The following is a 21,053-nucleotide window of genomic DNA, read 5'->3' on the forward strand; positions in this document are numbered from 1 at the left end:
ATCCTATCTCATGCCATTATTCCATTACAGCCTCTTATTCTTTCCTGAATTACAGGGCAATCAACTGCTGAGGCTGGAGCAACTCTGCACAGGGTTATACTGCTAGTCATATGCGCAATCCCAGCCAATCAATGATCACATGTTGAATGGGACAGCATCAGAACACTGCGATCACACCCACAGGGGAATGGTTCCCCCACTACTGTGGCTACGTATGAACAGGAGCTGAGTCTTCACCCCAATCAAATGCAGTGTTGATGTGGTAGGACTCCAAAAGTGTGATTGACGATGCCTTCAGCCAGGAAGATGACTAATTTAGCAGAAAGTTAGCAACAACATTCTCATTCCATAAATGTGCTGGCTTTTTCCAGCACAACGACCTCATTGCACAGAAATGTGAAATTGCAGGAATCCAAAATCACTCCGAAGTGCTAAGTGACAAATATTTGCTTTAACAGTATGCATAAAAAATCTGTTGCTGCCGCTCAGTTATAATTTACCATATGGCCTTAGGAAGGTACAAATCATTTCTGCGCACTCGAGACCTGTGCCAATGTCTCCCAAAATGAACAGGTCACTTTCCATCCACTTGTGCACGGTCCGAGTCATGGTCTTTTGTTAAATTCCCTTTTAGATTTAAATTGGAAACTCTATCAGCACTTATTGAGGTGAAGCAGATGCCAGATATCGGCCAGCCTTTTCATTTTCATAATGGAAAACCATTGTCTTAGTCCTTTTTTCAACAACCTGTTAACACGCCGGTGTCGAAAATTTCTGTCTGTAGCACCTGCTGATAATTACTATACATCAGTAAATTAAAGTGCAGTCTTGATGATATTGATTAGATACTGGTTTTGCTTTAATCTACAGCCCTGGGGTGCAATAAAATCTGTTCAAAGGTTTATTCTTTGCTAAGGCCCTGACAAAAATGTTAAAGGAGATTTTTTGCAAGATATATCCTTCGAACATTTCCCCCTTCAACTCCGAAGAATACTGTGGCACATTACGTTTCTTTGATTATTGATGCGATGTGCCATAGCGGAGGAAGATAATAAACTTTATTAACTGTACAGCAAAGTCGTGAAGTTCAAGATCAATACCACGGAACTTCTTATCAGGCAAGAATATGAAAATCTTATTTTCCGTTGCACTTAAAGGAATGGCATCAATAAATTACATGGAGCACATGAGTGTTTGTGTTGAAAATAGTTCAGCAGTAAAAATGACCTGTTCTCCTTAGCAAGATTAGATTTCAGCTTTCACTTTCCCGTCGTTAATGTGGCTTTCTCCCATTTCAATGACTTTTAAGCTGTTGCAAAGGTGAGCTATTTCATTATCAAAAGTACTTACACTTGATCGTAAAGCAGAGGCATTCTTTCCATCCAGCGTCTTGTATCTTCAATCTAAAGCACCAGCAACCTTCTCGTTGATCTCAAATATTTTATATATGGTGCCATTTTTTTCTCTTTTTTCCCTAGGATTGTGAGGTCTATTCTACTGAGTGATATATACAAGCATGCACCACATGGGCCAAAACTGGTATTATATAGCAGTTGAAAGCTATTTCCAGCTTTCCGGAAGTTGTTTTTGAGCTTATAAAAACTTCCACTATTTTATCGATAGTGGGGACCCACAGTAAACTTGAGGAAACTGCTATCCTATTTCCAAATCTTGTACCTCCTCTCTCCTGTTCCTTTTCTCAGTCTCTCTCTCTTTTCCCCTCACTATCCCTTTTCTTACTCTTTCTCTCCCCCGTGCCAGCCATATTTCTCTCTCTTTCTGCCCTCCCATGTGTCTCCCAGCCTGCTGCCCCCCTACCCCTACCCCTCCCAGCACTGGCACTGGCTTCAGCCTCCTGAAAATCAGAAGCTGCTCAGGGAAGGTGGGACTGGCGACAGCAGCATTTCCACACAGGTGCTAAGAGGTGAGGTTTTCTTTCTTTAAAAAAAAACAAAACTTTTTCTGGTAAATTTTTAGATTTTTCTGCAAACTTGGATGGCCACCTAAGATACATGTATAATTCTGCTTCACAAAATTTAGCAGAAATTTAGAGATATACAAATACTCCCAACATACATGAGACTGTAATAATCATATCGTAATTCTTACTGTATGTCATGTGAAACCCTGGTACAGGCTTTCTCAACCAGGGTTTCATGGAACCCTCGAGGGTTTTGATGGCCGTGGAAGGGTTTGTGGAAGGGATGGGTTTTAATTCATTTTTATTTTTTTTTAATGTTAAATATTTATTGAGTGATATGACCATAAATAATCATGTCAACCCACACACCCCTCCCCAAATGGTCAACAATATTTCTGGGGGGTGGGTAGGAAGGGGAGGGGTCCTGGGTGGGCCTGTACACAGCTATGCTTCCCAAACATATTCTGCACAATCATGCCACTTCTGGGGTTTTTTGAGGCCTGAAGGATGCTTCAGGGGATTCTCAAATGGTAAAAAAATGTTGAGAAAGGCTGCCTTACTATGTGAGTAGAAGGTTTTTTTTTTTAAGCTTTCAGTCACCAGGAGCCTAAGGGAATGCTTGTTCCAGCGATCTTTGAATAGATCCAAACAGAAGGCAAAGTTAATTCTCAATGTTGTTTTGTTTTTGTGAAAGGAATATTCCTTTCCAAATTAAGCACATCTGTCCCATTGATTTCAATGGAATGGGATTAAGCATATGCTTAATTTAGCCACTAAAAAGAAATGTGATTTAAATGTGTTTAGCTTTGGCTGGGTTTCTCTCAAAGTTTGTTCCTCATTAAGGAAGTTCTGACTTCCTCATGAGGTCCTTCATGTTTATGGATCCTTAATTTTATATTGTAGTCTTGTTGCCAATTGTGTGTGAAAATCTAGCAGAAAAGAACTCATAAATATAACACACAAATAAATAAATGCCCTGGGATGCTTTCCTCTTTCCTTTATCCCTCTTCTGCTCCTTGAGTATAAGAATTTTATAAGTGCTCTGAACCAGTAAGAGATTTTTAATCTCCAATTAGTCAGGCTGTCTTTGAACTGATGTATGCATTAAGTAATTGATTAAATTTAAATACATTTACATTGGCAGATCCCAGTGAAGGTGCCTTTGTTCAAGACCCCAAATGAAGGGGCAGCTTCTTCTTCAACTTAAGGAGGCAATAGGTAACAAACAAAAGTTATGACATGTTTTTTAGGAACTAAAGCCACATTTTAACGTTCACTTTCCCACCGAAGCTCGTAATATATTCCCCTTTTACCAAAATAGCTTAAAAACAAAGATCACCAATGATCAGAAAAGGGAATAAACAAGCATTTCTTTCAAGGTCGTGACTGAAAAATTGCAAAAAGTGGGAAGAAGGAGGCACTTCACAGTGCTGCCTAAATATTCATCAAAAAACTACTCTTTGTTCAGCCCTAATCCTAAAAATATAAAAAGTTTGTGTGCAATGCCTGGACAACCTTTTTCATGCTCTGGAGAGAATCACTCTGAATTAATAAATGACTAGCCAAGTGTTTTTGGGTTTTTTGCCTGAAGTATATTTGTGTGTCCTCCAGCCAGCCCCAAGCACTGAAAACAGATGCCATAGTTATACTTTTGCACAATTTAAGCCATGCTCGTTAAGGGAAAAAATGTTTTCTGTGAGTAGGTTGAGGCCAGCAATGTCTTGGGAGGTACGGCGCAGGGAATATCCCAACCTCCGTGCTCTACTGGAGAAAGATGGAAAAGTGGTGCCCTTACAGATATGTGACAGGAGGCACTGATGGAACTGCCTGCCCTGGTTGCGGCACTGTGCAAGCGTACAACTTCTGAATGACTAGTGGATCCCAGCACGTGAATGGAAGGATGACGTCATTTGTTTTCTCCATGTTCTGCTACCCAGTTAGAATTTGTGCATGGTGCTGCAGCTCATAGCCTCGGGAGTGCCATCACCACTTCCAGTCACCACCAGTGAAGGCACAGTCTCTCCCTCGCCCTTCAGGCGTACACAGAGATCGGGATATTCCCTTGGCCCCCAGTCCGCTAAGTATGTCGGCCTAAACCTGTAGATGGTTTCCCTGCCGTTCTGGATCTACAAAGCCAACATTGAAAACCGGAAAACTGAAACCATGACAGAAATATAAACTAATATGAGAACAAATAAAATTAGGGAACATTCACTCAGCTCTACTGTGGCCCAATGTTTGCCATTTTGAGAATTCTAAGAAATATTTCTCAGCTTGTAAAAAAAACAAAAAAACAACTAAATACAGGCAATCAGTAGTTTTTTCTCTATTGGAGCTGAAAAGCCTTTTCTCATTTGATTGACAAAATGAAACCATCCAGCACCCTTCTCCCATTCCCCTCCACTGGTAGAAAAACCCTCATCTGAATCACTTCTACAAAATTCAGGTTTTGCATTATGCTTCACAGTGAAGTGACTTAACCAGCATTTCAATGCTTGACCTTCCTAAGGTCGGAAAATTCCAGCTGCATTTTCTGACCTTAACACACACCTTAATATAAAATACAATCCAAATTCTGTCACCTTTGGAAGAATTTCAATTACTCGCAGGTGGGAAAAGGTTAAAGGTCAATGTTCTTGGCTCTGTGTCCCCTGAAGAATAGAATGTAATGCTCTGTAGGCACCGGGAGAATTATATAGATATAAAAAAAAGACACGTATTGACATTTTATTTCACATAGCATCAGACTGTATATTGTTGATATTTAAAAGAGAAGGGCATTTTTTAAAAGGATGCACACACATACCGAATAAAAAACCTCAGAGTTGTTTTCACCAAACTTGAGGCACTTTTATTTGTATTTTATAAGAGGAAAGGGGAGGGGTGAATCTGTAATGTCTTTTCTAAAGGACAAAAACATATCCAAAAGGGAAATTTTAGGGAAATTGTCAGAATACGAGGCATGCCATTTCCTGTTGATGATAGTGGAGGGGGTGGATAGGTCTTACCTCACTGCCGATAGAGGCCAATGATGCTGTCAGCTTATGTCAGTGAAAATATTGCTCCATACAGTCCAAACTGGAATGAGGGCAGTGCAGAAGACCAATCCATAAATGCAGAAGCACCCAGTTCTCCATCCCATGCTCATCTAAGCATTTCACCTAACTGCAAATTTGGACCTCCTTAGCCAACCCACAATCCAGGTCACAGCAGTATTGGGTGCTCTCACACCAGTGTGATTTTTCTCATCCTCTGTTTCTTGAATAGTGTATTCTGAAATACTCGTAAAGCAGTGCTGCTTTGAACTATGAGGAATCCAGCTCCTTTTCTAGGAATGCTGGGAGTATATAGGTAAAGGTAAAGGTATCCCCTGTGCAAACACCGAGTCATGTCTGACCCTTGGGGTGACGCCCTTCTAGTGTTTTCATGGCAGACTCAATACATGGTGGTTTGCCAGTGCCTTCCCCAGTCATTACCGTTTACCCCCCAGCAAGCTGGGTACTCCTTTTACCGACCTCGGAAGGATGGAAGGCTGAGTCAACCTTGAGCCGGCTGCTGGGATTGAACTCCCAGCCTCGTGGTCAGAGCTTCAGACAGCACGTCGCTGCCTTACCACCCCGTGCCAGAAGAGGCTCCGGGAGTATATATTAAAGTACAAATGAAATGACATTAGGATCTACTCTAATTTAATTATTAACATTGTTCTGAAACATCCTTGTTTTTCCATATGCTCCCTGACTGGCTGAGATCAATCAATGCAGGGCTGAGAAAAAAGCCCCCACCAGAAAAAAATCTGCCAAAGAAGCAGTAGCAGGGAGACGGAGTGTCACCGGATAGAACATCGATTACTTGATTATTAACATGCATCAGATAAAAACACCAGATAGAACAAAAAAAGATGAATATTATTAAAACTTTATGAGTTGGGTCCAACGGCTCCCATCCACTGTGAGAAGTCTTGTTCCAGTGTATGATTGCTACAAATCGGTTTAGAACATATAATCAAGTCAAGTTGAACACAGTGACTTTTTCACCCGCTGGCATGCATACTCATAAATAAATCACATTGAGTTCATGGAACTTACTCCCTAACGAACGTCTGCACAAGATTTCAGCTTTAATTAGATGGGGGCTTTTATACAATGCTTACTAATCCAGTCTTCCCATGAATGGGGACCATGAGTGGTTACACAAGATAAGATTGTAAAACAAGGTTCATTGTGCCACCCCAAAGTTTTTGTGTTTTTCCAGAGAGTATTTTATATATGATGCTGCTGATACATTATTGATATGTCTTTTTATTTTACATGCTGGCTGTCCATGTTGTAGGAGTTTCAACGCTTCGATTTTCTATCAATGGCTCCTTAGAACCATCTGAATAGAAGGGTGAACTGTTTTAAAGAAATCAGTATAATCTTTTATTGATGTATTTATTCATTCCTTGGACTTCTATTCTGCCCTGTCTCGGCTGACTCTTATTCTGGGTACATAAAAGGAGCGGTTTTCCTCATTTCCAGAGAATTATGTAGCCTGCTTTAAGCTGTGAATATCTGGACTTTCTGTAGGTATAGCCACACATTATAAGATGCGCAGAGCTGCTGCTGAAAAGGGCATCCCCAATGTCAAGTTTTCTCCTGCTGTAACATGAACTACAACTTGCCCTGGGTCCTGATGGGATTATTCTGAATGTTCTCTGCTCCCTCTAGCAGTGATTAATTTTGTATAGCAAGCACCACTGAAATGTACAGTGTAAGGACGTTACGTTACAATGCAGTCTAGAGTATATGTTATGAGGAATAGGGAGGAACCCACCTTGGGTTGCTATTTTAACCAGCTGTCCCACCTTTTTTTCTAATGTGTACTTCTGCTTCTTGTCAAGACAAAATGAAAAATAGCATATGGTTTGATTGCAATTCTGCTTGTTATCCCTCGGAAAGCTTGTTGTTGCACATCTCAATCCATCTTGCATTGTTCCACATAAATAATAAATCTCTATATTTTCAGACCCCCCCCCCCCTGACCGATTGGTTTGCTTTGTTTTATTTAGGGTTTCCCCTCGCACTGGTCTTGAGGCTCCTCTACTGAAATCTTTGCCTGTTGGCTTTATCCTGTTAGGCTAGACAAATGAGATCATATACCATGCAGTACACCGTTGATGAAATTGCCGCTATATCTTGCCCTGCCTGTAGCCAACAGCACTGCTTTGGTTCACATACTTTCTTATTTGCATAGAGATGAGACGTGTTGTGATCATAAACTACGACAGAAAGTTCCACTTTAGAAACAAAGTAATGGAAGTAATAGCTCCGGGAAGCACGCTTATTTAATTTGCATTGGGTATTGCTTTGTGAACATAATAGATATTTATACAGGAAGAACAGTGGTTAATAACATGCTATCATTCTCCCTACAACTTGCTCGTTGGGGGAAGTAATGCTGATGCAAAATATTATTCTTTCTATTGGCAAGGGTTACCGTGCTTTCTCCTTGTCAACGTGCCCCACAAGATCAAATGATAATGGTCCAACAGTTTGATTTGATCAGGAGTGCTATTGCCTTCTTAGCTAACTCTATATATAATACCAGATAATGCCCTCACCCCTGTAATAGATGCCATCAGGGTCATATGGGTCAATAAGAACCTGCATGGTTCAGTGGTTAGAATACTGGACTGGAACTGGTAAAACCTGAATTCACACCATGAAAGTTACTGGTTGATCTTGCACCAGTAATTTTCACTCAGCCTAACCCACTTCACATGATGAAATGGAGGAGGCAAAAACCATGGGTATCACCTTGAGCTCCTCTGAGGAATGTTGGGGTTAAAATACACTACATAATAAATAAATAAAGATAGCAATTCTAAACAAAGTATATTGTGGCCCTTTACTTAGGACTGCTGCAAATCAGTCCTAGCTTCCTCTCTTTCAGTATTGGTGTGGTGTCCAGAACAGGTAGTCTCCCAAATTTTTGCCCAATTACCGAAGTGTCACCCCGATATACCCTGGGCCTTCCCTTTTCTCCTGGTAAGTTCCCCTACCAGCCAGCTGATCTGCAGCACAGAGGCTGGCAACCCTACCTGTATGTATTCAGTGTCAATTACCCCCAAAAGAACAAAAGTTGTTTTTTTATACCTTGTTTTTTTCTACCAGATGGGGTCTCAAAGGAGGTTGGACTAGATGACCCTGGAGATCCCTTCCAACTCTATGATTCTATGACTTGCAATCTTCTTCCCTTCCTCTACTCACAACAGGTACCCTGTGAGGTAGGTGGGGCTGAGAAAGCCCTGAAATTACTGCTCTGTCAGAACAGCACTATCAGAGCTGTGACAAACCCAAGGTCACAGGTAGTTGCATGTGGAGGAGTGGGGAATGAAACCATCACTCTTAATCACTACATCACTAGAAGCCATCACTCTTAACCACTACACCAAGCTGTTGTAGATGTTGTTGACCAAAGAGATGTTGTAGAGCTGAGTTGGAATTAATCTCCTACAGGTTGCTCCCTCTTCGGGAGCACCTAGAAGTGGACCACTTGGGCCAATCATTCTGAAATTTCGAGTCAGGGAAGAGCCTCCTGAAGCTACCCTGAAAGTTTGTAGGCTTTACTTCAAACCCCCAGGCAGGAATGCTGAAATTCCCATTATAAAATATAATGGGGATTGGGGGTGGATTGGCTGCCTAGATTGATTGACAGGTGGAAGAGAGGCGCATAAGGTGTGTTGCTCTCTTCCGCCATTTCCAGCAGCACATGTGAAGTGTAAGAAGTGTGAAACAACAGCAGACAAGGCGAGACAGCATAAAAGGTGAGGAATGGCTGGGAAGCGAGATAACATTCAGCTGGCAAAACACTATTTTTACTGATGTGCGGAAATGACCTCAGTTTTCTACTGACAGCTAATCCATATAGTGACTGGACAACCAAGAAGGTAAATATTTGGTAGTGGGAATTTTGGCAATGAGATGTTAACTACCAATTCGGACCAAATTGGAAGGAAAATTCTTTGTAGGAGAGAAGGAGAATCCCTGCGTATTTAGAGTGTGTATTTCCTCAGGCTCGTGTGTGTTTGTGTGTGAAGGTGCTTCAGAATCCTCAGTAAGCAGTGGATGCTGGTTTATCTAGGAAGGAATAGTGGAGGTACTTGGAAAGAGTGTCCCCTTTCTAGAAGTCAGGAGAGTTCAGGGGAACTCAACAGATAAAAAGATAAAAGAAAGAAAAAACATGTGTTTTGTGGATAAGCACCATAATGACACCACTCAGAATAAAGAAATGTCAACACCTGAAAGAAACCACACTACAAGGCTATGTCAACATTTTTCTTTGCGGGGAAAATTTACCTCAAAGCGGGGAAGAGTGTAGAAGTAACTATCACAGCATTTCCTAGAATAACTTAGAAAATACTGCAAAATATCTGCTGTTTTTTTTTTAAGTCCATACATTTCTCTGTGCTGCTTAGCTCTATTTCCAGTATTCTACGTAGACCAAGCTCTGTTTCTAGAACATAAACTTGATAATTTATTGGGTGGGTTGTGAATAGCTCAGGGTATTTTGATTCTTCAGTAGACCCCAGATCTAGTCCTACCATTAGGAAGTTTCCTGTATGTTCTACTCGCCGGAACTTAATTTTATTAGATCAAATTGTTCTGCCTAAAGCTGCAGAGAACAAATCTTTTCCCTTTTCCAGATAACAGCTGTTCAGATATTTGAAGGGTGCAATCATTCCCTTTTTCTGACCAAATATACAGTTTCTTCAACTTTTTCATGAATAACTACTCTTCCTAACTCCCAGGCTGAGTTGCACTCCTTTGAATCTTTTTCCAATTTGTCTATATTTTTCTTAAAATGCAGTGCCCAGAACAAGTGGACATATGATTCCAGATGAGATCTGACTAGCACAGATGACTTCGTCACATAACTCAGATATTCTGCTTCTATTCAACTAGGTTAAAAACCACATTCATGCCCCCCCCCCAAATGAGACCCAAATGAGATCAACGGTGATGCAAGAGAGGTCCCAGATCTCCAAAGCCAAATTATTGATGTGGGTGGAAATTGACTCTTCTATTCTTGTGACGTAAGTAGCTCTATTTATAAAAAAAAACACAAGTATTCATCTTTTGTCTTGCAAGGGCTCTCATAGTATGAGTCACTCTGTTTTTATTAGGAAAAAAGTGCATGGATGAAAGAGTTAAACTACTTCTCCCCTACCTCACAAGACTTCAGTCATGGCTGGGGTCCCAAGTGGTACCGTAATTCAACCTCAATAGATGCTGGGAAGATCCAGTCAAGAATCTCCCACACCTTGTCCGTTCTGATCTTGAGAAGCCAATGAGATGCCTCCGATTGAGAAACAGAGGATAAAATTCACAGAATGTTTTATTTTGTGCAATTATTCAAAATCTTAGTGGTGCAGAGAATTTCCCATCCCCCTCCCATTTTGATTCTTTGGCATCCAGATTTGCCCTTGCAGAGTGAGCAATGAAGAGCCATAAAGGGTGACAAGGGCTCAGGAGGCCCTGTTGGGTGAGATGTTCTTTGCAGGGGGTGTCAGATCCCTGACCTGCCTCCTGTTCCCAGAAGCCAAAAGCGATTGGCCTTTTTGTGCTAAGCAGCCACTAAGATGACAACATGGCATGTGCATAAGTCTGTCATGATTTATCCACTCATGCTTTCTTGCTTACTGACAGTTTTTCTTTTGTGAGCTCATACATCATCCTCAGTTGAGAGGAGGCAGGGCCTCTCCTAGGCCTGTCGGCAGGCATCACTGTGGGAAGGATGTAGCCAAGCATCCCCTATTAATTGCAGGCTCGTTAACTGGTATTTGTTGACAAGGGTGATTTAACTTTGTGAAATGGAAAAGACAAGGGTGAATGGGAAGATGCTTCACACTGAGGGATGCGCCTCAGTGTTTCAAGGCAGCATTAGATTTCTAAACCAGCGTACAGTAATCTCTGTGGCTCTCTAATCATAGTTCCGAGAGTGAGTGTGGGGTGATGGTGGTAGGGTTGGCAGGCCTCCCACTATAGCAGGAAATCTACTACTGGCTCTCCCCGCCTCTGTCTTCTCCTCACTACAGCCTTAGTAATAAAAACTATTTTATTATTTTAAGCAACACAGTGCTATGCTCTTTTGCACATTTAAACTCTGCCAACATTGATTAGCTGAAATATAATTTTTAAATTGATTCCGAGACATAGCAGGCACACCGGCACTGTTTTGACCAGCTTCTTGAAGAGAAAAAGAGGGAATCATTGCCTCAGCTTCAGACTTTGAGAGTCCGTGTAGTGAAGAAAACGAGCTTGGAGTTTGGAAGGCTTCATAGGCCACCTCTTCCAACCTTAAACTCTGTGGGGAATATGCAAAGCCAGAGTCCACTCTTGTGCTTTACCATCTTTACCATGTTTTATACTGGTCACGTTGGCGGTCAGAAAAGGAAGGGTCATAATTTTTAAAAGTTTTAAAAATGAAAATCAATAATAAATAAGGTTTCCAATTTTCAGCTTCAAGGATGTCCTTAGGTGTCTTTTCTATCACTTTGTGGCAGAGAAAAGTTTCCAGGAAGAAGTTTCACCTCAAAATGTAACCTTTGGACAGAAGAGTCTGCATTGTGTTCACCCTCCTGCAGTCAAACCGTGGATAAAGGTAGGCCTATCCTTTATTTGGCCGTTGCATCATTCAAGACGAAGAAACAGGCACATAGACTTCTGTTTTGCGCTGGAGACGAAATGGATCTATAATTCCCTATAAATATTTCAACCAAAACTACGCTCACCTTTTTTGAACTAGATGTGCCCTAAGCTAGCATTAAAAAATCATCGCAGCAGAAAATGGCTTGACAGGTAACATTAGGAGAGATGGTGAATAAATATTAGTTCCCACCCACACCAACATGCCAGGAGTCATCTTCTGAGCAGGGAACGTACACACAGACTGCTCATATTCCATCTGTTGTTTACAGAGCCTCTATAAAAGCAACTTCAAATACACCTATCGGGAGCCATAAGTGTGAACTATTGAAGGCAGTCATGTTAACCAAGGTGTAACTGATGGAGTCTGTGGAATAAGCTCTCCCTCCTTTTAGGCAATACAGAAGAGAGAAAGTATATTGGTCCTGATCCTACACAAGTCGCAGTCGCTTAGAAAACAGCTGGATGTCAATTTGTGTTCTGGAGATCTCACTCACTCTAGGCCTCAGGCACATCCTTCCCAGGCAGTCACCTTTGAGGGCAGATGAGACTGCCCTCCATCTCAAGGCTTGGCTGGGATCTGGCAGTGATGCTGATAGTGTAAACCAGTGCCCATATATGGCCGTTGGGATTGCCAGGCATTGTCTGGCAACCAGAAGGAGGGCTGAGAATGGGATAGGAGAGTGGGATTCTGTTTTTAACACAGAGTTTCTGGCCATTCCTAGAGCTACCCTATGTCATTTCCATTGTTTATTGAAAGTGATGTGACAGTGCAACTGGCATATCTTTTGAAACATTTTCTCTATCACTTAGAATCATAGAGTTGGAAGGGTCCATACAGGCCATCTAGTCCAACCCCCTGCTCAACGCAGGATCAGCCCAAAGCTGATCAGCCCAAAGCATCCTAAAGCATCCAAGAAAAGTGTGTATCCAACCTTTGCTTGAAGACTGCCACTTCAGGCAATGGAAGTGATGGGTGGGGCATCTCCCAGTCTGATTGAAGACTCAGCAGCCCCAAAGGTAATGCCTAGTAGACTTTGGTATGGTCCTCTTTTTTTTCTTTTGGACCATTTATGCACTGGGAACTTCACTGCCCTAGCTCCCGTGCAGAAGCAAAAATCGGAGGCAGATGAGGAGCGCCGGGCCAAATGCTCCCCCGTGTGGGTCCAGGAAGAGGTGGGGCTAACTGCTATGACTAAAACTCTAGCCTGCAGCCTGGCATGAAACCTCCAGTGCATAAATGGTCTTGGTGAAGCCACCAGTGCTGGTCACATCAGTATGTTTGCTGCGTGCTGATGCTCCCATAGAGTCAACAGTTCACACCATTGAAGCCTCCCCACAATCACCTGAGTTGTTAACAGGGCTATTGATGCTTATGTTACTCAAAACCTGAGGCTGGCACATGTAGGAGTGCAACTCAACAGCATAATGATCACTTAGACCTGGCTGGCCATTGCACACGTTGCCCCCAAAAGAGTCAGTAAGAAAGACACCTCAAATAAGCAACAGTAAACGTTATTACTAATTAAAAATTAGATGGATAAAAGGAAGAAAGGAAAGACATCAGTTACCCATTGGGAGTTCATGCTTGCCATAATGACAGTCTCAATCCTAGTGTGACTGTTTCTTTATTTGACAGAAATGATCTACCCTATTCTGGTTCTCTTTGGAGGGAGGGGCAACAAAGGGGAAAGAGGTTGTGTGTGTTTTATTATTAAAGCAGATATTAAAGGGAGCAATCTGCAAACATCTGGAAGACAATTTGGAGATCCAAGGAAGTCAGCATGGATTTGTCTCCAACAGGTCGTGTCAGACCAACCTGGATTCCTTTTTTGACCAAGTGACAGGTTTGCTGGATCATGGAAAATCGGTTGATGTCGTTTACTTGGATTTTAATAAAGCTTTTGATAAGGTTCCCCATGATTTTCTGTTGGATAAATTGAAGGACTGCAATATGGATTTTCAGATAGTTAGGTGGATAGGGAATTGGTTAGAGCAGGGGTAGTCAACCTGTGGTCCTCCAGATGTTCATGGACTACAAATTCCCATGAGCCCCTGCCAGCAAATGCTGGCAGGGGCTCATGGGAACTGTAGTCCATGAACATCTGGAGGACCACAGGTTGACTACCCCTGGGTTAGAGAACCGCACTCAAAGAGTTGTTGTCAATGGTGTTTCATCAGACTGGAGGGAGGTGAGTAGTGGGGTACCCACATATTTATTAATGATCTAGATGAGGGGGTGGAGGGACTACTCATCAAGTTTGCAGATGATACCAAATTTGGAGGACTGGCAAATACTCCGGGAGATAGAGACAGAGTTCAACGAGATCTGAACACAATGGAAAAATGGGCAAATGAGAAGAAGATGTAATTTAATAAAGATAAGTGTAAAGTTCTGCATCTTGGTCAGAAAAATGAAAAGCATGCCTACTGGATGGGGGATACGCTTCTAGGTAACACTGTGTATGAACGAGACCTTGGGGTACTTGTGGATTGTAAACTAAACACGAGCAGGCAGTGTGATGCAGTGGTAAAAAAGGTGAATGCCATTTTGGGCTGTATCAATAGGGGCATCACATCAAAATCACAAGATGTCATAGTCCCATTGTATACGGCACTGGTCAGACCACACCAGGTGTACTGTGTGCAGTTATGAAGGCCTCACTTCAAGAAGGACATAGATAAAATTGGAAGGGTACAGAGGAGAGCGACGAAGATGATCTGGGGCCAATGGACCAAGCCTTATGAAGATAGGTTGAGGGACTTGGGAATGTTCAGCCTGGAGAAAAGGAGGTTGAGAGGGAACATGATAGCCCTCTTTAAGTATTTGAAAGGTTGTCACTTGGAGGAGGGCAGGATGTTGTTTCTGTTGGCTGCAGAGGAGAGGACACACAGTAATGGGTTTAAACTACAAGTACAACAATAAAGGCTAGATATCAGGAAAAAAATTTTCACAGTCAGAGTAGTTCAGCAGTGCAATAGGCTGCCTAAGGAGGTGGTGAGCTCCCCCTCACTGGCAGTCTTCAAGCAAAGGTTGGATACATACTTTTCTTGGATGCTTAGTGCTGATCCCGCGTAGAGCAGGGGGTTGGACTAGATGCCCTGTATGGCCCCTTCCAACTCTATGATTCTATGATTCTATGTTTATTGATTCCTAGGAGCCACCAAGAGGAAGGAGCTGCTGAGATGAGACAGAAAGAAACAGAGACAGGCAGACACATAGGTGGCACTTGATGGGGCTGAATCCAGTGGACCAAGCTTAAGAGTGTCTGCAGGGAAAGCTGCTGGGCTGCAAAGATGCCTGAAGAGTGGGGAGAAGTGGGGCTTTGGTGGTGACCAAGAAGGATACAAGGGGGAGGGGGGCTGCAGCAGGATGATGCAGTAGGACTGTATTAGCAGAGGACTGATAAAGATCTTGTAGGCTGAATGCAGTAGCATAGCGATCCCCAACCTGTGGGCCGCGAACCACATGTGGTCCGTCAACTAACTGGAGGTAGGCCGTGAAGGACACCTTCTCCCCCCCCCCCCGGCCCTTTATTTCATCCACGATCCGGCAGGCGCACATGGGACTATCTGGTTGCAGAGAAACAAGCTCAGGGTTCCCATTGATTTGTCATTGTCATGAGTTAAAATTTCCATGAAAACAAAATGTTCCTTATGTTCATTGTTGTGGCGTGTCTGTATCTTATTTTGAAGGGATGTTTAAACATTACCATAGCGACCAGAGTCAGAGAGCGTTAGGGCAGTGGGCCTCAGTAAAATTGTCAAGCGTTGAGGGGTCCCTGGTGATAAAAAGGTTGGGGACCATTGCAGTAGCAGAGACGGGAGGTGGAGGGAACAAGAAATGAGAAAGACAGGTAAAGGTATTGAGCCATACTTTGCTATATTCTGTTGTCCTGGTGCTGGAGAGGCAGTGGATATTCATCTGCATGCCAAACTCAATCCATTTTGTGGATGAAATCCAATCCTACTCCTTATATACCTAAAAAAAATTTTTTTAGGGGAAATCAATGACAATTTCAAACTGAATTAACTTTTGATTAGTTTCCTGATTCACAGAAATTGTTTCCTTGCCTTGTGTGTGTTTGTGGCAAAAAAACCACCGTGACATGATTAACACGATGGGTGAATATTTGCTTACAGGTATGTTGGGGCTCAGGAAATGAGTTTTTTGCAGCTCTGTTTAACTCAGGAAGGAGACTAAATGGCTCTTTTCAGTGTGTTAAGATGTTTGGCTTAAGAAAGCCCCTTTATGGCTTTTGTAACAGCTCTCTTTTGTTGTCACATACCAAGACCATTTCTTATGGCTAGTATCTGAAATGATCTCCACTAATAAAGGTGTTACCTTTTAAGATGAACTTTTTGTGACAGATTGCCTTACTTTACATTTTAATTTTAATTGTTTGTGAAATGCAGAATTGAATTCATGCTACTTCTTTCCCTGGCTTTTTGGTATCTGGGTCTAGAAGTGAAGGGGGTGTAACATACTGGTGTAACATTGCTCTATGTTTAAGAGTATGTACAGATATAGATAAAATATAAAATGAGAACTCATGGAGGGTCATTAAGCCCAACGTCACAATTTGAATGATATTCATGCCAGTGAATCAAATATTCTAGGGAGACAACACACATTTTACTTTTTAAATAAGAGGGATATGCACATTAATTTGCTTATACACATTCATTTTGCAAGTTATTCCTTAAAACATTGAAATGGATCGGGGAGCCCTTTTGGTAATGGCACAATTGCTCGTGGATTAGCAGTGTTGAATGTTATGTGTAGAGCCTCTTGTGGCACAGGGTGGTAAGGCAGCAGAAATGCTGTCTGAAGCTGTCTGACCATGAGGCTGGGAGTTCGATCCCAGCAGCCAGCTCAAGGTTAACTCAGCCTTCCATCCTTCCGAGGTCAGTAAAATGAGTACCCAGCTTGCTGGGGGGTAAACAGTAATGACTGGGGAAGGCACTGGCAAACCACCCCGTATTGAGTCTGCCATGAAAACGCTGGAGGGCGTCACCCCAAGGGTCAGACATGACTTGGTGCTTGCACAGGGGATACCTTTACCTTTTATGTTCTGTGTGGCAGGACTCCACTCTATAGACTGGAGACTATACATATAGACTATACATATAGACTATACATACTGTCCCCATCAACCAGTGGCACCTCTCAACCATCCAGGCTTATGCCAAAGCCAGACACTGCTAAGGTCTGCCAAGACCCAATTGGGCCAGACTCCATCTCCTCTCCTAGCTTGCTCTTAGCCACAGGTACAACATGACAGCTGCAGCTTGAGTCATGTCTTGCCTTTGTCCCCCCCCCCCCAATTGTATTGCTGATTGAGTGTCCATCTGAGTCAGGTTTGCCTAGAGACTTCGTGCCCATTGAAAATTCCATCATGCGCTGACCCTGCTCATATCATGCCCCCCATCACAAGCTCAGCATGACCCCTCTCCCAAAAACATATATAAACTCTGGCTTTGCCAAGCCAAAAGATGCTTCTGATTCGGATCCATTCAGAACACCCTTTGTGCTGGTCATGTCACTCACTGCCTCTACTCCAGGACTGGTAACTATACTGATTGTAATCCTTCCCTTCCCCTTTATTTTCCTAACTGCTTGAATGTTAGTATGCCAGATATATGTTTGTCTATTTCTTTTTATTATTTTCTTTGTAATAAATAATTTTCTTTGTTAATTATTTTACTATAACAACTATACTATAATAACTGTCTGCCTTGTGTTCCAAAGGGTGTAATCACCTTGTAAATGTTGGCAAATGATCCATTTGCTATGTTACCAACTTCTCGCAAAGCAATTTCTCACTGCTCCTAGACACGTGTCTTGGACATGTGTGTGCATTTCTGTTAACACTCCAGCCAGTTTCTGCTGCAATTCTTTTTGCCATTTGACCATGTAGAGAGAGGAGACATCTGTTTGAACTGAAGACAGTGAAAGCCCTTCCAAAATGGCCTCACAGCTGTGGAAAAAATGTTCACTCTAAATCTGCCCCTGAATACCACAGCACATAGCCGCCATTGGGTGGTAGGAAGTGAGTATACTTTCTCCACTGACAATTAGAAATATTTCTGTAACTAATAAGTTGCCAAATTGTCTAGCCCAGCCCCATCGGTCAGATCCCATGTCATTTCAGTGTAATCATCCAAAGTTCTTGCTGACAGCCATTCACAGGGCGGATCTTGCGAAAGATTCAGAGGCTCTTGAATTTTCCTCAACGCTTTGATAGTAGAGCTAATGGCTTCCTTACTCCAGTGCCTGGCTGTCAGATTTCAGATTTATTTGGAAGAAAATCAGATAGTAGTTCCCAGAGGATAGAGGTTGTCATGCCATATCATATTCGCAATCCACTTGTTCTCTGCCCTGTGAATTCTAATCAAGGGAGAAAAGTCAATTGCAGTAACCTACAGGTTATGAGACTTTCCAATCATATAAGCCTGGCTGGCACCAGGCAAGTGCAGGAGCAACAAAGGTATGGGAGAGAACTGTTGAAAGGAGCCACATAATAAAGAAAAATGTTTAGATGGAGTCAAAGAAGAAATGGAGCTTCCCCAGGAACTTTTCTCTTTGGTTTTTGAGAATGCACTACTTACAGTACAACTCTATGCATATTTATTTCTAGTTAGTCTCTTTGTATTCTATGGGGCTTAATCTCAGCTAAAGGTAAAGAGACCTGGCAAGCTACAGTGCTACACAGGCATGTACAGCTGATTACACAGTCCCATGTGACTGGCAAGGAATTGTGCATGAGAGAGAGAGAGAGAGAGAAACTTGAAAATGATCACATTTATGATTCAGATTCAAAGTACCTTTATTGGCATAAACACATTTATGATTATCTGAAAGACTTCCCCATGATGTCATTAGGTAATAAACATGCATGGGTGAAAATAACTGTTTCTGAAAATCAAACCAGAGAACATACTGCAAGTTCTGTGATAACACCTCCCAGCAGGGTTTTTTGTCAAAGTTATTGTGTGGGGCCCTGATTTGTATTAGAACCACAAAATGAGTTGAGAGGATGTAGTTATATCTACTCCTTGTCCTGATTTCCTAATCTGAAACATTGATGGAACACGCAGATGTCAACATGGATGCTTATGTTTACTCCCATAGCAACTCTCTAAAAATGTTTCAAGTTAGGGGAAAGGCATGGAGAGGGGCAAGTTTAAGCCAATTTGGGGCCATAATATAACAACTGACTTTTAAAATGCACAAGAACTCCAATGATGGAACTTCCACTGCCTTTTCTGGTTTGACCTTCTTTGGCTCCTACCTTAATATACCAGTTTCCCGTAAGTTTAAATTCAGGAGATGTATGGGATGATTATGATTAGAAGAATGGGATGTATGAAAATTCTCCCCGAAGAGAAAAAATATTTACTAGGACCTGCCTCTTCTCCCCACTCCCTTCAATACAGCACATGGTGGATCACAATTTATTAATGAAGCTACAGCTCCTGGGTCAAGAGAACTTTAAGCTCTTAGCTGCTGGAAAGTTACTTGAGCTAGTGCCCCAGGCTCATTGCGGCCTTCTGCTACTAATGCAGTGCTGAGGGTGCCCAAAAAGATGCTGCCTTTGCACAGACATGATTGGTATGGAGCCCAGCCATTTTAATATTATACACAATTAGAATCATAGAATTGGAATAGGCCCTATAGGCCAACCCCCTGCTCAGTGCAGGATCAGCCTAAAGCAGTGGTCACCAACCTTTTTATCTCCGGGGACCGGTCAATGCTTGACAATTTTGAGGCCCGGGGGGGGGGTTGTCTTTTGCTGAGGGACATCGCCACCGCCGCCTGAGCTCCTGCTCCGCTTGCTTTCCTGCTGGCACCCCTGACTTCTCGCCGCCCACTGAGGGGCGCTGCCAGCAGCAGTTGCGCAGTGCCATGCTGAGGGGGAGCCCCAACCATGGCGGCCACCGGTGAGCACCAAAGGTGAGCCAGCAGCAGAGTGGCAGGGCAGCCCCCGAGGCAGCAGCCAGGGAGGAGGACGAGGAGGAGCTGCGGCCCGGTACTGACTGATCCATGGACCGCTACCGGTCCCCGGACCGGGGGTTGGGGACCACTGGTCTAAAGCATCCAGAATAAGTATCTGTCCAGCCATTGCTTGAAGACCGGCAGTGAGGGGGAGCTCACCACCTCCTTAGGCAGCTGATTCGATTGCTGAACTATTCTGACTATGAAATTGTTTTCCTGAAATCTAACTGGTAACATTCTACACATAGTTTAAACTCATTATTCTGGATCCTATCTTCTGCTGTCAACAGGGTCTAATCCCTGCTCTCCTCCAAGTAACAACCTTTCAAATACTTCAAGAAAGCAATCTTGTCCCCTCTCAACCTCCTCTTCTCCAGGCTGAACATTCCCAAGTCCTTCTTCTGTTCCTCATAAGGGCTTGGTCCCCAGGTCCTGGATCATCCTAGTCATTCTCCTCTGTACCGTCTAAATTTGGTCCATGTCCTTTTTGAAGTGAGGCCTCCAAAACTGTACACAGTATTCTAGGTGCAGTCTGACCAATGCAGTAGACATCATCTTAAATTAGTAAATTCATAGTAGAAATCCAAATAATTTTGCTAATAGTTTTGTGATAAAAAAGGGGTAGGGGAAGACATTTCTTCAACAGCAGCGTCTCTTCTATACCAGTTTGGTGTAGTGGTTAGGAGTGCGGACTTCTAATCTGGTGAGCCGGGTTTCATTCTGCACTCCTCCACATGCAGCCAGCTGGGTGACCTTGGGCTCGCCACGGCACTGATAAAACTGTTCTGATCGAGCAGTGATATCAGGTCTCTCTCAGCCTCACCCACCCCACAGGGTGTCTGTTGTGGGGAGAGGAAAGGGAAGGCGACAGAACCAACTCTGCTTCTATACAGCAGAATGCTTTTGAAACAGAGTAGACTTCCAAAATCAGATTGCAGTGTGGGAATCTGCTATTTACATAAAGCAGAAGAATGCTCTACCAAGTTACTAAAGCATATATAGAAACTTCAGCATAGCAACAAGTTTAGAGAGATTTCTGTTGATTGTCAAGAAGCTGTTTATTTTCCCTTCCTGCTGTACCTGAGCATGCAACTGTCCCTCCTGGCAACAGAAGCTGGCAATGGACTTCTACATGGGGAAGGAAAGATTGGGCTATTTGTGTTCTTTTTAATCTTTTCTTTTTTGCTTTCATCATTGTGAACAATTTAGTAAGCACTGGCAATGATAACAATAATGATACTTGGTTGTAATTATGTGGTCCTTGAAGCAGGCTGCAATCTTAAAACTGCTTTCTTGGAAGTGAGTCCCATTGAATGAAATTATAAGCATGGAGGGCTTTAAAGGGGGATTAGACAATTTCATGGAAGATAGGTCTACCAATGGCTATGAGCCATGGTAGAAACCTCCACAGTCACAGGCTGTAAATGACTGAATATCAGAACTAGGA

At 42.7% G+C, this 21,053-nt stretch overlaps 1 protein-coding gene and 1 long non-coding RNA gene across 2 annotated transcripts in view; one reads left to right on the forward strand and one right to left on the reverse strand.

The window, feature by feature from the left end:
• Positions 1-70: 70 nt before the first annotated feature.
• LOC143835292 (uncharacterized) lies at positions 71-16,541 on the forward strand. The gene is made up of 6 exons (XM_077332679.1): positions 71-1,924; positions 3,066-3,139; positions 8,074-8,186; positions 9,865-9,995; positions 11,466-11,563; positions 14,766-16,541. Exons 2-6 carry the CDS (start codon positions 3,100-3,102, stop codon positions 14,795-14,797), a joined length of 414 nt encoding a protein of 137 aa, XP_077188794.1. The 5' UTR covers positions 71-1,924; positions 3,066-3,099; the 3' UTR covers positions 14,798-16,541.
• Positions 10,020-21,053, reverse strand: part of LOC143835293 (uncharacterized) — an 86,749-nt gene continuing 75,715 nt past the window's right edge. Inside the window, exon 4 of the long non-coding RNA XR_013230067.1 lies at positions 10,020-10,258. This is a non-coding gene — a long non-coding RNA (uncharacterized LOC143835293). The remainder of the gene's footprint in view (positions 10,259-21,053) is intronic.

The sequence above is a fragment of the Paroedura picta genome, chromosome 4, assembly GCF_049243985.1.
Source record: "Paroedura picta isolate Pp20150507F chromosome 4, Ppicta_v3.0, whole genome shotgun sequence".
Classification (NCBI taxonomy): domain Eukaryota; kingdom Metazoa; phylum Chordata; class Lepidosauria; order Squamata; family Gekkonidae; genus Paroedura; species Paroedura picta.